We start from the raw sequence: 14,495 nt of genomic DNA, 5'->3' as shown, positions 1-14,495 counted from the left end.
GGAATCAGGTGTCAAACAGGCATTCCAACCGCCTCTGACCCAGGGCTTCAGCCTTGGCGGCACAAAGAATTACCTGGGGGCCTTTAGACACCAGATTCCTGGGTCCACTCCCAGAGATTCTGGGTATTGGGAGGTTTTGTTTTGTTTTTAAATTTCCTGAATGCCCAGCTAAACTGAGAACCACAGCTATAAACCAGTATAACCAGTATAACCGGTGCCTCTCAAACTTTAATATGCATACAGGTTGTTTGGAGACCTGGTTAAAATGCAGATTCTGATTCGGCAGGTCTGAGGTGGGACCTGAGATTCTGCATCCCTTGCAAGCTGCCAGGTGATGCTAACGCTGCTGGTCCATGGACCACGTATCGGGTAGCAAAAGGATTAGGGCTATCAATTCATATATAATACATTTGAAAGTGAGGACATTTATTTTTTTCTTTTTATTTTTTTAAAGATTTTATTGGAGAGAGAGAGAGTGAGCAAGAGAGCACAAACAAGGGGGAGACGGGGAAGCTGCCTCCCCACTGAGCAGGGAGCCCGACCTAGGGTTCAATCTTAGGACCCTGAGATCATGTCCCAAGGTGAAGGCAGATGCTTAACTGACTGAGCCACCCAGGTGCCCTGAAAGTAAGTACATTTAAGATGAAAGCAGTAGGGGCACCTGGGTGGCTCAGTGGGTTAAAGCCTCTGCCTTCCACTCAGGTCATGATCCCAGGGTCCTGGGATCAAGCCCTACATCGGGCTCTTTGCTCAGTGGGGAGCGTGCTTCCTCCTCTCTCTGCCTGCCTCTCTGCCTACTTGTGCTCTCTCTCTGTCAAATAAATAAATAAAATCTTAAAAAAAAATGAAAGCAGTATCTAGTGGGTAACATAAAGGGTAAATTTCCTTTTAATATGAATAATGCCCAGATTCAGTACTGAATTATGATTTAAGGTTGCACAATCAGGTCACCTGCTCAATCTGAAGGCATCAAGTCCAGCTGTGCCATCTAGCTACCCTCAATTTATCAACGATTCTTCTGTTCCTGGGGAAGGGAAAAAGTGGGAGAAAAAAGGAAGAAAATGTCTAGATCCTTTGCTTTTCTGGGCATTCTTTTTTTTAAAAATTTTTGTTTATTTACTTTTTAAAAAGATTTTATTTATTTGAGAGAGAGAGTGAGCGAGAGAGAGCACAAGCAGGGTAAAAGGCAGAGAGAGAAGCAGACTCCCTGCTGAGCAGGTAGCCTGATGCGGGCTCTCGATCCCAGGACCCTGGAATCATGACCTGAGCTGAAGGCAGCCGCTTAACCAACTGAGCAAACCTAGATGTCCCTTTTCTGGGCATTCTTGTAACTTTTAAGAAATATCTAGAGAATTCGGGCCAAACTGGAATCGATCAGCGGCAATTATAAACTATTATGGTTGGAAGGAAAGGAAAAAGGGATTAATCCCTAAGCTTAAAAGCTAACATAGGTCTGGTACAGGAAAGATTCTACCCTATTTGATCTGGGACGAACAACAAAATCCCAGGTGGTGTTTTCATACTTTTCAGGTATCACTAAGGGTCAGTTCAATTCCTTCTGAGTAGAAAACCACCAGTTTTCCTGGCAAAACTGAATGCTACACACTCCCCCTGGTACCACCTCTAAACTTCAATAGGTTTTAGAGTCCACATAAAATCCCAGGTTTACCAAATAAAAGGTCAGAATTTTTGCAAACATTAATGGGGCCCCTTCTTGTGCTAGGTGTTCTTTAAATAGTAAAAATGAAAAAAAAAAAAACAACAACAAGCTCTTGAAAATGTAGTGTTATTTTCGGTATCTGCATCATGGATTCTATTTTCACAGCAATCTATGGCAATTCAAGTCAAATTCATTTATTTTTTTTTTTAAGGTTTTACTTATTCATTTGAGAGAGAGGGGGAACAAGTGAAGGGGAGGGGACGTGGGAGAAGGAGAAGCAGGCTCCCCGCTGAGCAGGGAGCCTGACGTGGGGCTCAATCCCAGAACCCTGGGATCATGACCTGAGGCGAAGGCAGACGCTTAACCGACTGAGCCAACCAGGTGCCCCAATTCATTTCTTTCTAACCAAACAGGTCATCCAAATACAAGTTATGTCATCAGTAGACAGCCTGAAACCGAACACTTGGGCTACATACCTTTCTAGTGAGCCGACGTTTAATTTCTCGTTTTTCGGCCTGCCGATCAGCTTCATTTTTAGCTACAGTCAACAGCCCAAAACAAAGAATATTACTTCAAAACAGCAATTTGCCTATCAAAGTTTTCAGTAATTACAGGGCAGTTATTTCTTATAGATTCCAAGTCGGAATAAAATACTAACTTTGGGGATGGCTAATCAAGACAATTTTCTCAACTGTAGAGTCGAATACTTAAAAGCAAACGTCAGCAGCACTACGGTACCAAATCCAGCCAGTTGGCTGTGTTTTTACCACCTGTGAGCTAAGAATGGTCTTTATGTTTTTCAATGATCATATAGGGAATGGCTTGGTATGTGCCTAGGTTTCGTGTGATAGGTGTATAAAGGTTCCCAAGTTTAAAATGCACTTAGTGCCTAAACTGTATGTATCCACACAGTGATGAGAGAACAGGGAATGGGCTGGTCAGACCGAGCATGCCCCCAAGTGATGCTATGAAGCCTAATCTTCTCAGCGTGGAGGCTTTAAGGGCAAATTTCACCCGAGAGTCTGGAAAACGGATTCAAATGTGTATTAGATCAGAATGCTATTTTAGGAAGTTAGTTATGAACACAGAAAGAAAATGAAATACAGGGTCTTGTTTTGTGACTTCAGATGTATGAAAGTCTTCAGAGATGAAAAAGGCAACTGGGCCTTGCTTTGGGCCCCAGGCCTCAAAGTGCATGAGGAATAGGAAAGTCCCCTCCAAATGCAAAGCCACTACCTTCTCCCAAGGCAGAGAAAAGTTGGGCAGCATCTACCGTGTGCTGTGAAATCCTCCTATATGGCCAAGGCAGTCTCAGGATACATCAGAACAGAATTTTCTGGCACTTCCCAGTACACTAAGCAATAACACGGTATCTTATAAAAGAAGCTTGGGGGAACTCTGTTCCTTCAGGGGAAAAGATATGAGTGGTCCTTGCTGGGCTGGAACACCTTCTCCTTGGCCCTTGTAGAAAATACTTCTCTTCTCCAGCATGTATATTAAAGTCAGAAATATAAAGTCTGAGAAATTCTACCCAATTTTCTTCCCAGAGCTGGACTCACGTTGTAGTATGTTTCGCTGTTCCAGTTCTTCCGGTGTCGGTCTTTGACTCAGCCGTCTAAAAAGGAGATAAATAAGGATACGGTCCATTAAACGTCCCAAGCCTGCTTATAAAGATTTGTTTTGGTCTCAGTTTATATTAGCCTCTACATTAGCAAGAAAGCAAGAGGTTTTTAAACTGTGTTGGTATTTCATTAGTTTCTCTGATTGTTTATGAAACAATTCTCATGTTGGAAGTGTTAGTACAGATACCACAACATTAAACAGAATTGTACATGCAAACAGGAGGCCAAAATTCCAATTCTAGCTCTGATATTAATGAGCCCTGTCACCACAAAAAGGCTCAGTTAGATCCTGAGTGTAGTCATCTGTAAAATGAAGGTTTGGACTGGACTGCTGCCTCCCAAACAGATTTGCTGAAAGAGCGCAGAGTTTCAAGGCATACTATAGAAATTCTGATTCAGAAAACCAGGCATGAGGACGGAGATTTTCATATATGTATTTTTTCAGTCCTTCCCACCTGACTCTCATGTCTTCCTTTTGATTTTTAAACCAGTGAATTAGCAACCACTGGAATTTAAGGCTGTCTCTTTTCAAATGATATTCTATGATTCTATGATTTTAATTCTGGTTCTCTCTGTAAAATACTGATGACGTTTCTCCTCTCATCCACAGCTCTGAGAGGCTAATCACCAACAATAACTTGTCGTCTCTGGAATCAGTTATTCACTTGTTACGTTTGACTTCTACTTCTCAGTATTTGAACTGCATGCTAGCAACCCTTTAGCTGGCTGCCTAGAGAACTCCCAGCCCCAATTTCTATACAATTTACAACATTCTTTATGTATTTTTTTTTAAAAGATTTTATTTATTTATTTATTTGTGGGAGAGAGAGAGAAAGAGAGAGAGCGCGCACAAGTAGGCAGAGAGGCAGCAGAGGCAGAGAGAAAAGCAGGCTTTTCTCTCAGAGCAAGGAGCCTGATTCAGGACTCGATCCCAGGACTTTGGGATCATGACCTGAGCCAAACGCAGCGGCTTGACCGAGTGAGCCACCCAGGCACCCCTTTTCTTTATGTATTTCAAAGTTTTTCTTGGTCACTCTGAATAAGACCTTCCTTTTTAAATGTTCATCAAAAACAAACAAACAAAAAACCCCAAAACAAACAACAAAACCCCCCATACTCCAGTAATGTCTAAGTGACATACAATAAACCGCATGATTTGCTATTTTTATATGTGTATATACTTGTGAAACCATCACCACAATTACAATGAACATACCCATCAACCTTGTACTGGTGTCCTAGGGCTGTTGTAACAAATTACCACAAATTAGGTGGCTTAAAACCACAACAATTTATTCTCTCACAGTTCTGGAGGCCAGAAGTCCAAAATCAAGGTGTGGGCAAGGTTGGTTCCTCCTGAGCCTCTGAAGGGAATCTGTACTATGCCCCTCCACTAGCTTCTAGTGGGGCTGCCAGCAGTCTTTGGCATTCTCTGGTGCACAGACACATCACTCCAACCTCTGCCTCTACAGTCACCTAGCACTGTCCTTGCATGTGTGTTTGAATCTGTGTCCAAATTTCCATCTTCCTTTTATATTTAAAATAGCCTCTATGCCCAACATGGGCTTGAACTCATGACCCTGAGATCAAGAGTCGAATGCTCCACCAACTGAGCCACCCAGGCGCCCCTCCATTTGCCCTTTGATGGATATTTGTGTTTGCTGGATCCTATGGTTGATTTTTTAAGGATTTTATTCATTTATTTGAGACAGAGAGATACAGAGAGACAGAGAGAGAGAGCATGAGCAAGGGAAGAGACAGAGGGAGAGGGAGAAGCTGACTCCCTGCTGAGCCAGGAGCCTGATGTGGGGCTCGATCCCAGGACCCTGGGATCATGACCTGAGCTGATGGCAGAGGCTTAACCCACCGAGACCCAGGTGCCCAATATTTTCCTCTTAAGAATCATGCTTTTGGGATCCTATCTGAGAAATCTTGTCCAACTCATATTCTTCTAGAAGGTTTGTAGTTTTAACTCTCTTATTTATTTATTTATTTATTTTTAAGATTTTATTTATTTATTTGACAGAGAGATCACAAGTAGGCAGAGAGGCAGGCGGGGGTGGGGGGGGGAGCAGGCTCTCTGCTGAGCAGAGAGCCTGACGCGGGGCTCGATCCCAGAACCCTGGGATCATGACCTGAGCCGAAGGCAGAGGCTTTAACCCACTGAGCCACCCAGGTGCCCCCTAACTCTCATATTTAAACCTAGGATTTATTCTGAGTTAATTTTTTGCATGTGATGCGAGGCATGAACTGAAGTAATTTTTGTGCTAGCGCCAGTTGTTAAAAGGACCATGAAATTATCTCTGTACCTTTATCAAAAACGAGCTGTACATGTATGGGTGGGTATTTCTGGACTCTCTTTTCTGTTCTGTTTATCTGTTTATCTTTATGTCAACATCATACCGATTAGGTTACTTTAGCTTTCTAATATATCTTCAATCAGACTGTGTTAGCCCTCCAACCCTGTTCTTTTCCTTAGCTGCTTTGGTTATTATAGTGTACTTTGTACTTCTGTAAGAATTTTAAAATCAGTTTGCCAATTTAAAAAAAGCTTTCTGGAGGGGCACGTGCACCCAAATGTTTACAGCAGCAATGTCCACAGTAGCCAACTATGGAAAGAACCTCGATGTCCATCAACAGATGAATATATACAATGGAATACTATGCAGCCATCAAAAAGAAATGAAATCTTGCCATTTGCAAAGATGTGGATAGAACTAGAGGGTATTATGCAGAGCAAAATAAGTAAATCAGAGAAAGACTATTATCATATGATCTCTCTGATATGAGGAATTTGAGAGGCAGGGCAGGGGGTTTTGGGGGGTATGGAAGAAAAAAATGAAACAAGATGGGATTGAGAGGGAGACAAACCATAAGAGATTCTTAATCTCACAAAACAAACTGAGGGTTGCTGGGGGGTGTGTGGGTAGGGATAGGGTGGTTGGGTTATGGACATTGGGGAGGGTATGGGCTATGGTGAGTGCTGTGGATTGTGTAAGCCTGATGATTCACAGACCTGTACCCCTGGGGCAAATAATACATTATATGTTAATAAAAATAATTTTTAAAGAAAGCCTTCTGGGGGAGTAGTTTGGAATCGCATGCATTGGTATATATATATTTTTAAATTCATTTAAAATTTTTTTAAAAATTTATTAATTTGACAGACAGAGATCCCAAGTAGGCAGAGGCAGGCAGAGAGAGAGAGGAGGAAGCAGGCTCCCTGCTGAGCAGAGAGCCTGACTCAGGGCTCGATCCCTGGACCCTGGGATCATGACCCAAGCCGAAGGCAGAGGCTTTAACCCACTGAGCCACCCAGGTGCCCCACATGTATTGATTGGTATCTTAATAATACTTGAGAATTCTGACCCATGAGTATGGTATTTCTCTTTCTTTATTTAGCTCTTCTTTACTTTCTTCAGCAGTATTTTATACTTTGCAGTGTACAGGTCTTACATAATCTTTTGTCAGATTTATCTGTAAATATTTAAAGATTTTTGATGCTATTGTTAACGGCTATTGTAAATGTTAATATGTTGTATTTTTAGGTTCCAGTTTCAGGTTGTTCATTGCTAGTGTCCAACAAACCCCACTAAGACTAGGACTCATGAAACAACACTCAAAGATGAGCAAATAGCTCTGTAGTGAAAGAAAAATCTATTACCAAAGATTCTCATTTTTTTTTTTTTAAGATTTTATTTATTTATTTATTTGACCCAGAGAGAGATAGAGAGAGAGAAAGAGCGCACGAGCAGGCAGAGTGGCAGGGAGAGGGAGAAGCAGGCTCTTCACGGAGCAGGAAGTCTGACACGGGGCTCGATCTCAGGACCCTGGGATCATGACCTGAGCTGAAGGCAGATGCTTAACTGACTGAGCCACCCAGGCACCCCTAGATTCTTAACTAATTCCCATTCTTGATGTTCTCTGGCTGACACTCAGAGGGCTACAGTTCTTCATTAAGACTGCTATCCTGGCCAACAGTAAAGCTAGGTGTCTAAGGCACAAAAGGAGAAAATATCTCAATTAATGGACATCCTAAGTTAGTTATTTTGTTAAGAATATGCCAAGAGTTCCATTTCCTTTTCCTCACTCTACCAAAAGAAACATGTAAGTTGTTCAAACACCTGTTATACACCCGGACTCTATGTGTATAACACGTGTAGGAAGCTGGCCTGCATTCAGCTTCTTTATGCTTTTGGTTCCAGCTGACTTGAAAAATATACTATCACTTTGAAAGTAGGCAGTAACACAGAACATGTGAAATGGATACAAGGAAAATATGGGTGTGATCTTTAATTGGGTTGGCAGCTCGCAGTTGAGCAACTGGATAAATGACAGAGGAGTCTTGCTGTCCTGGGAAGCACCTGAATTCTCTAGAAACTTAAAAAAAAATTTTTTTTTTTAAAGTAGACGTATGCCTAATGTGGGGCCTGAACTCATGACTCCCAGATCAAGAGTCACATGCTCCACTGACCAAGCCAGCCTCTTTAGAAACTTTTTAAAAGCCATATTTAGGGGTGCCTGGGTGGCTCAGTGGGTTAGGCCGCTGCCTTCGGCTCAGGTCATGATCTCAGGGTCCTGGGATCGAGTCCCGCGTTGGGCTCTCTGCTCGGTGGGGAGCCTGCTTCCCTCTCTCTCTCTCTCTGCCTGCCTCTCTGTCTACTTGTGATCTCTCTCTGTCAAATAAATAAATAAAATGTTTAAAAAAAAATAATAAAAGCCATATTTAGGGGCCCCTGGGTGACTCAGTCAGTTAAGCATCTGCCTTCAGCTCAGGTCATGATCTTGGGGTCCTGGGCTCAAGCCCTCAGTCGGGCTCTGTGCTCAGTGAGAAGTCTGGTTATCCCTCTCCCTCTGCCCCTCCTTCCCACTCATGCTCTCTTTCTCAAATAAATAAATGAGTAAAATCTTTAAAAAATAAAATAAAATAAAAGCTGTATTTGTGTCTAACTTGTGTGTAAAGCTGTGAAATATGTCTATCTCATGGTTTAAAGCTCCAAGAGCCATTTGGTTCCTTAATTTCCAAATTCCAAATTGGATACCCAACTGTGTACAATGTGTATTTTTAAAAATTATGTGGTTTCTAAAATTAGAAAAGGAAAAAGATAAAAGTGAATGTTCCACCACAAAGTAAGTCTCTGACACACCTTCTGGCAAAATCAAATCAAATCTGTCTCTTCGAAGCCAAGGCTTACCGGATCAGCGTGTTCCCAATCTGGTGCTTTATTTCATTCCACTCCTCTTTGCTTTTCCGAGGCCAGGAATTCACGTTCAACTCTGGTTCACTGGGTCTGTGGTTCAACTTCATTGCCAGTGTGTCCTTCCTTTTCACTTTGTTGGCCAGAGCACCTTTGTGTAAGAGAAAGGAAAAACAGTGCATGCTAAGGCTCAAAGTCACCCGGAATGACAACATAAAGGCATACGCACTAACGCATTTCATAAGATTCCTATTTTTTTTTTTTTTTTTTTTTTAAATAGGCTCTATGCCCAATGTGGGGCTTGAACTCACGACCCTGAGATCAAGAGTCAAATGCTTTATCGACTGAGCCAGCCAGGAGCCCCAAGATTCCTCTTTTTTTTTTTTTTTTTAAAGATTTTGTTTATTTATTTGACAGAGATCATAAGTAGGCAAAGAGAGGCAGACAGAGAGAGAGGGGGAAGCAGGCTCCCTGCTGAGCAGAGAGCCCAATGTGGGGCTCCATCCCAGGACATCCCAGGACCCTGAGGTCATGACCTGAGCTGAAAACAGAGGCTTCACCCACTGAGCCACCCAGGTGCCCCAAGATTCTTCTTCTTAAAGCTGCCTTCCCGCTTGTAGGAATCGGGATTCCATTACTTGCAGATCTGTGTACATACATATGGTTTTTCTTCTTTTCCCCACAGACACAGTAAGTTCACAAGAGTAAAGGACAACATCACTATGTCTTTTTAACACAGCCCAAATACCAACTTCCTTCTACTCCAAATTCTTTAATACCATCAAGGTAAATAATTCTTTGATCACAAACAGATAAAAACCTGCATGACTCTGGGTGCCTGGGTGGCTCAGCTGGTTGAGCTTCTAACTCTTGATTTCAGCTCAGGTCATGATCTCAGGGTTGCGGGATTGAGCCCTGCATCAGGCTCTGCACTCTCTCTCCCTTTCCCTGCATGCTCTAAAATAAATCAATCTTCAAAACAAACCAAAGCCTATATGAATCAGTCTACATCGCTCTCTCGGATAGTGGGAAAAACAGGGACAAGGCTCTATCACCATGGCTTCCAGTATCAGTTAGCCAGGTGACTCGATAGGAGAGGGTGACTGTTCCCATTCATCTGACACCAGCAAGTAGCTCTACCGATAAAATAATTTTCTCCTTTGCTTTTCCCTTTCTTACTATGATGGCTCTCATCTTCATCCTCTTCGTCTCTGTACTGAATGGGACCTTCTGAATCAGAGTCACTCTCCTTCTCTTCCTCCTCCTCCTGCAGACACCGTGGTAGTTTAGGAACAAGTGAGGTAGATGCCACATCTTCAATGCATACAGATGGGTGGTTTTGCTCCTCTTCTTCTTCATCGTCTGGACTAACAAATTAACATAATTATATTTTCCTTTCAGAAACATAACGGGTAAAAAAAAAAAAAAAGAAACATAACGGGTAACTGATTTGCAAGGCATAGTACTGAATAACTATGGAAAATTCCACGAGGGAAATAATTTATTCCCTCCCTTAACTTTAAGAAACTTGCTAAGAAACTTTTTTTAGCAGTTATTAATCTAAAAGGCTCTAGGCTCAAATCCTAGCTCTATGACTTACTCACTAGCTTATAAGTTATTTAACTTTTCTGTAAATGTGAATGATACCTACCTGCTAGGCTTGCTGTGAGAATAAAACAGATAAATTCTAGAACATACTAGCGTTTGGCACACGGGCCCCTAATGATCTACATGTGAGAAGCAAGTCTGTTTTGGGCTGATTAAATGAGAAGACCACACAGCATCTAACACTGTGCCTGGCTCATGGAGGATATGTAATAAAGATATTTAACCCACTTATTTCCCTTAGTTTAACAATGGAGTAGGACAAAATGATAATCGAATCCAAGGAAGCAAAGAGATATAAAGATATAAACTAACTTTGCCCCCTTTCTACTCTGGAGGCATAAAGCTGTGACTTAGTCCATGTGAGCTCCTAAACTGTCTCTTTCCAGGATGTAAAAAAATCATGCTGGCAAGTACAAAGATTATGGCAAAGGAACTAAGCAGTGTGTGGCAACAAGTCTATGACAATTCTCCAATTTGCAAATCCTTGGCAAATCTCCAACTCGCCAAAAAGTGTTAGCCTTCAGTCTAATTTGTTAGAATTTTGAAAAGACAAGGTGTTTGGGACAGATGAGGGAGAGAACAAGCTGGTCAGTTCCACTTTGTGAGGCTGGACACTGAGCTATCTTTCAGGGCTCCCTTCTTTTCCTCCAGACTGCTCTCTGTCCCTCTCTACTGCATTTAGGCACTGGGCACCAGGCCTTCAGATTTGTCTGATTTCCTCTTCACAAGCCTATGAGATAGGTTATTATTCCTCTTTATGGATCTAACAACTCAAGTGCAGAAAGGTTAAGTAACAAACACTACTGCAAGCTAGGAAGGAAGAGGAAGAGCTGGGATTTAAACCCAGAGCTTTCCTCAAGGTTAATGCTCTTAAGCACCATGTTACATGGCCTCCCTTGTATCATATACAAAAAATAGAGTGGTTTAATTTTCAAGTACAAAAGTTTATGGTCGCTATGGAAACAGTGTTACAGAAATCAGCAGGGTAAATAAAGTCCAAATTCTAGAACATGTCTTTATTTGTTGAGCATTTTCTAACTTTAATCACAATTTCTTTTTATAAATAATTTTTTCCAAGAAAGGCTACCTAGAATAAAGAAGAGGAAACAAAAGGCAAACTTTAGAGGCACTCACACTTTCAGCATCTCAATAGTGATGGGAAGTGACCTGGTCCGACCCAGGGTACTGCTGTCCTCAGAAAAGCTGTCACCGTACTCAAAGAGCAAGGAGTGAGCTCTATGAGAACCCTCCAAGGGAGGAGTCATGGGAAGCGGGCTGGTCAGGGCCTGCTGGATTCGGATATGCAGTGGGAGTGGAGGCAGCCTATAGGGTACATGGGGCTCCCCAAAGCTGTGGTCCAACATCCTCTTGGGTGCCTCCTTTTTCTGATCTTCCTGCTGGGACACCTCCTGAGGCAGGTTTAAGGAAGATGGAAACTCATTTTCTGGCACAACTTGGAAAGTCTTAGCAAGAAAAGGAGGGGATCGTGGGGGTTCGGGAGGTATATGAGTAGGCAGTGGGGGCGATGGAGAGGGAGGTGGGATCATCAACAGTGGTTCAGAGCCCACAGAGCATGTGTTCCTTTCTCTCTGATCACTTGGTGTTCTTGTGGTGGCAGACTCCGAGGCGGGTACCAAGGTTGATGGAATGCCTCTCTTAGGTGGTAATGGTGGGGATGGTTTTGATAAGAGTGTACCGCTGTTTATTGCTTGGGACAGTTCAGCTGGAAAAGAGAGAACAACACCTTAGTTTAAGATGGCTTCACAGTGCTTTGAAGGGCCAGCCCAGAGCCTAGATTAGAACTGAGCTTACTCTCAGCTTTCAGGTGAATTATACCAGTTCGTGGCTTTGTCACAACCTAGGTATCTCCCACTAAATAAAACAAAATTTATATTTAAATATCTAGAAGGCCTAAAATATGTACAGACATACAGACTACCTTAATACTCTGATAAGAAATTTCTTACTTCTTTGCTCTAATATGTATGACTTTTTATGACTTGGTGAGATTAAAAATGTAAGTTCTTTTGTCTAACAGAATTCCATTAAAAAATTTGACCACACTCGCCTGGGGGGCTCAGTGGGTTAAAGCCCCTGCCTTCCACTCAGGTCATGGTCCCAGGGTCCTGGGATCCAGCCCCGCATCGGGCTCTCTGCTCCGCAGGGAGCTTGCTTCCTCCTCTTTCTCTCTGCCTGCCTCTCTGCCTACTTGTGATCTCTGTCTGTCAAATAAATAAAATCTTAAAAAAAAAAAAAAATTGACTACACAGGTAGCAGTAAAAAAAACCTAAATACTACCAGGCATTGTTACCATAACTTGGTAAATAATGACATCTAGATAACCCAGTTCTACATTATAAAATTATCAATAATGACATCCTAAATTTTTACAGCAAATGCAAAGGACTTTGAGGAAATCAAAGTGCTTTGCTATCCTTGACTTTGGATTCTCCTTGTAAATGAGGTTATCTTTTCTTTTTTTTTTTTTTACATTTTTATTGTGTTATGTTAGTCATCATACATCATTAGTTTTTGATTGTTATTTTTTAAATTAATATATAATGTATTATTTGCTTCAGGGGTTCGGGTCTGTGAATCATCAGTCTTACACAATTCACAGCACTCAGCATAGCACATACCTTCCCCAACATCCATCACGTGGTCACCCTATCCCGCTACCCTCTACCCGCCAGCAACCCTCAGTTTGTTTCCTGAGATTAAGAGTTTCTTATGGTTTGTCTCCCTCCCCAGTCCCATCTTGTTTCATTTTTTCCCTCCCTTCCCCCCACAATCCCCTTCCCTGCCTCTCAAATTCCTCATATCAGAAAGATCATATGATAACTGTCTTTTAGAGGAGGTTATCTTTACCAATTTACAGAAGACAAAACTGAAGCCACAGAAGTCAGATGACTTGCCCAAGATCATATTACATACAAGGGCTGGACTAGTCCCAGGTCTCATTATTAGACTCTATCCACTAGATCTCACTGTCTTTGTGATTTTTATGAGTGTCCATACTTCTTATCCTTTATACCCAAGCCCCCAGGACCACTCCCCACTACTCTATGGGCTCCTTGATGACAGAACAACCCGTCTCTATCAGCATATCCAGAGAAGTGGGCACAGTGCTTGGCACATGGCGGATCCCCAACACATGCTTATGAGAGGCCCCCACCCTGTTTCACGACAATAGGTATCTCTATGTGATCCTCCCAACCCCAAAACGACTCAGGTTTTGATTCAGCAAAGTCCCTTCGGAGGGCTCCAAATGGACTTTAAGAAGTAGATCATCACATCACCCGTGGGCTAATCTTGCAAAATAATTAAATACTAAGTCTCTTGATCACCAACCTCTAACCCTCTACTCAAATCCCAAATTTTGGTTACACCACTTGTTTTCAAATGGCTCCCACTGTCTTACCTAGAGAGCAACACCTCAAGGTCCCCTGAAATAAAAATTTACTTGCCCTAAGTCCAATTCCACTGGTAGCATTCAAAGTAAAAAACTAGCTAATGTGATGATGTTCTAATGTCACTAATCATAAGTAAATTTTTTTTGTTTTAACTACATCTACATTTTATTAGGCATAGTTACTTATTCATAGGCCAAATTATGAAAATAATTTAAATATGTAAGATAACAATAATTTATTAACTGTGAATAAATTAACTTTATATTACTTTAATCATTGTTTTTTATATATTATAAATGCCCAAATTCACTTTAAAAAAATATAATTCCAGTATAATTAACACAAAGTATTATACATCTTAGGTAAATTTTAAAAAGACTTTCTAGAAAAACATTACATAAACATATAAAAAAAGATTTAAAAAATATTAATTTTAGCCTCAACGAGATTTTTTGGGTAGACTGGACTTTTGCTGCTTCTCTAAAAATAGCCGTTAGATACTCCATTTACAACAAATCCTACACCTGACAAGACCAAATTTGAGTATTATATTGTTTGAATTGATAAGTTATATTATCTTTGATAATTTAAGGAAAACATGTACTTCAAGATATTAAAGAAGTGAACTCTGTTACCTCTTCCCTTACAATGGCACTTGGCTGAGTTCTGTGGGCAAGACGCTGGAATGTTCATTGGAAGGGTTACAAATTCCCTTCACTTGTTCAGCTATTTATGGCGGTCCTTCCTTTGTCCTAATACTCCTAACCAGTCCTTAGTCCCAACACTGTTATGCCCATTATCAGACACTGCAATGTCTACAGCAGTGGTTTCTAAATGTTCGGATCTCATGGACCAGTACAATTAAAATGAAATTCTCAACCAACAACAACAACAATAATAATAATAATAATAATCAGGAAGATCAGAAAAAGGAGGCACCCAAGAGGATGTTGGCTGTCAATTTTTAATATTTCCAAGTAAGTCTTGACATCAA

At 41.4% G+C, this 14,495-nt stretch overlaps 1 protein-coding gene across 3 annotated transcripts in view; it reads right to left on the bottom strand.

Annotated features, from left to right (window-relative positions):
* Positions 1-14,495, bottom strand: part of LOC111143246 (phosphatase and actin regulator 4) — a 103,930-nt gene that overhangs the window by 6,805 nt on the left and 82,630 nt on the right. For all 3 annotated transcript variants that reach the window (XM_022496854.1, XM_022496855.1, XM_022496856.1), the window contains 5 exons: positions 11,223-11,811; positions 9,660-9,847; positions 8,478-8,631; positions 3,220-3,275; positions 2,137-2,198 (listed from right to left, as the gene is read on the bottom strand). In XM_022496854.1, the coding sequence (XP_022352562.1) occupies positions 2,137-2,198; positions 3,220-3,275; positions 8,478-8,631; positions 9,660-9,847; positions 11,223-11,811 (1,049 nt within the window). The remainder of the gene's footprint in view (positions 1-2,136; positions 2,199-3,219; positions 3,276-8,477; positions 8,632-9,659; positions 9,848-11,222; positions 11,812-14,495) is intronic.

The sequence above is a fragment of the Enhydra lutris genome, unplaced genomic scaffold, assembly GCF_002288905.1.
Source record: "Enhydra lutris kenyoni isolate GAN:26980312 unplaced genomic scaffold, ASM228890v2 scaffoldscaffold9, whole genome shotgun sequence".
NCBI classification, from domain to species: domain Eukaryota; kingdom Metazoa; phylum Chordata; class Mammalia; order Carnivora; family Mustelidae; genus Enhydra; species Enhydra lutris.
This window is presented reverse-complemented; position numbering and strand designations above follow the sequence as displayed.